The sequence below is a fragment of the Hippichthys cyanospilos genome, chromosome 21 (genome assembly GCF_059441005.1).
Source record: "Hippichthys cyanospilos isolate Australia breed blue-spotted pipefish chromosome 21, RoL_Hcya_1.0, whole genome shotgun sequence".
NCBI lineage: Eukaryota > Metazoa > Chordata > Actinopteri > Syngnathiformes > Syngnathidae > Hippichthys > Hippichthys cyanospilos.
Genome location: NC_142389.1, coordinates 8,760,889 through 8,762,996, shown reverse-complemented (window position 1 = coordinate 8,762,996; position 2,108 = coordinate 8,760,889). Strand labels below are relative to the sequence as shown.

Here is a 2,108-nt window from a genome sequence, read left to right as displayed (position 1 = left end):
GAACTTAACAATACAGTTGATTTTACTATGCCTTTTGAACAACTTCCACTTTACACGTTTTTTTTTAAAGTTGGAATATAAATACTGTATAGGCAAAATTGTCACTTAATATTGACTAAAGCAGAAAATGGCTTAATAAGTATTATTCCTTTAAACTCGTTTTGAAAATTAAAATCACATTTAACCATGACATTTGAATATTTCAGAAATTAAAAATACAGTTAATTTGTTTAGCTAATTTAAACAGTAATAGTTAATCCATTTAGTGATAATAAACAATAAAAAAAAACGAAGCTTCGCGCATAAATAGCTGTGCTGCGCACCATTGCGCAGTCAGAGCGCAGCGACTGCCCGCCTGAAGAAAATTCCCAATCCCACAATCCATTGCGCGTCAATAGCCTTCCACATCAAAACAGCAATAGAGAATCCGTGGGGTGAACATGTCGGATAAAAAGCAAACAGTCGACCTCGGTCTGCTGGAGGAGGATGATGAGTTTGAGGAATTCCCAGCGGAAGGTTAGCAGTTTCTTTGTTATCACATTGTGACTCTTTTTTTGGTACTTTTTTGTCAACGTTGTCCGTGAGCACGGCCCGGTAGCAGTGACTCAGCTCGCCTAGCTGTAATTAGCCACAGCCGTGACTACGCTAGCAATTCTCTTAACAAACCAATGTAATTAAATGAAATTGAACCAGTATTTCCATAAGCATTCAAATGTTCTCCCCTGTAAGTAATGTGTTCTTTTTATGACGTTTTCAAAAGTTTAGTTTTGCTTATGGTTACATGCATTAGCAAGTTGTCGGCTAAGCAATATGGACGTGTGCTACTGTACTGCACAAGCATGTCAAAATTATGGTAAGGTTATTGACGTTTTCATTTTTACGTCTGATCCTTTTCCACGCATTATTTTCGACCCTCTACGGATATATTCAGATTGGACAGGACTGGACGAGGATGAAGATGCTCATGTTTGGGAAGACAACTGGGATGACGACAACGTCGAGGATGATTTCTCCAACCAGTTAAGGTATTCTATACTAAATAACTCTTAGTAAATGAAAAATGTGCTTAACCTATTTGGTGAGTCATAACTGCTCATGTTTTTTAGATGATCTGCTATTTATTTATGAGTCTTGTGATTTGAGTGACATTGATAAATCTCATCAATACCTTCATTAACAATGCATCATTCTTTTTTTCCCCTATCTTTAGAGCGGAGCTGGAAAAGCATGGTTACAAGATGGAGACGTCGTAGTGGCTGAAGATGCATGGATAAAACGGACATTTCTATATGAATATTTCAAGGTGACCACAAAGAAAGGAAGGAAGGAGATGTTTGTAATGTTCTTTTTGTTTGATTTTTGTAGGAATTTTTCAGAGAAGTAAAACTCTTAGAGAAAAAAACTCTTGGGTGTATTTACTCACCGTATTACACTTGTGTGAATTTCATCAAAAGTGTGTATGTATTGTTATCAACCTGAATGATCAAATTGCATTTGTTTCACTTCCCAAAATATACCTTTAACTCCGTAACTCTGCATAAAATCAACCGATAATTTATTATTCTTCTTTTAAAAGTTTGAAGTGTGCTTGAAACTGGAGTAAAAGAACAAAACACTTTTCTTAATCTCTTACTGAGAGTGATATTCCAACAAATCTGAAGACAAAACCACAATGCTGTATATCTCAACATTTCTGTACTTTAAAACTACACCTCCATAGAAAGTGGAATTGTAAACTTTGAACCTTAAAGATAAGTCAAATAATCATTGTGGTTTTCATTTTTTTCCATTGCAGTTTATTAAAGATTTTGACAAGCTCATTTGAGGAGTATTATGGTGCGCACTCAAAACATGAAAAATAAGACAATTTTCTAAATGGATCATCCTTTGCTATTGGTGACATTTAAATGTGATCATTTTTGTGGGCTAATTCAGGAAGCTCCATTGCTCAAACACCTAGGAAGTTGACATCAACAAACTATAGCCTTACAGGATGCACTTTTTCCCATTAAATTAGCCACTTTCCAATTAGTCGAGCTTTTGTCAGTCAATTTTTAGCAAGGAATCTCTGCCTACAACGTCAAAAAGGTGATAGACTTTGCAGTTTG

The 2,108-nt window shown here is 35.5% G+C and overlaps 1 protein-coding gene across 1 annotated transcript; it reads left to right on the top strand.

Annotated features, from left to right (window-relative positions):
• The first annotated feature begins 366 nt into the window (after positions 1 to 366).
• sem1 (SEM1 26S proteasome subunit) lies at positions 367 to 1,820 on the top strand. Its single transcript, XM_088404218.1, has 3 exons — positions 367 to 516; positions 932 to 1,025; positions 1,211 to 1,820. Exons 1-3 carry the CDS (start codon positions 441 to 443, stop codon positions 1,251 to 1,253), a joined length of 213 nt encoding a protein of 70 aa, XP_088260344.1. The 5' UTR covers positions 367 to 440; the 3' UTR covers positions 1,254 to 1,820.
• The last annotated feature ends 288 nt before the right edge of the window (positions 1,821 to 2,108 follow it).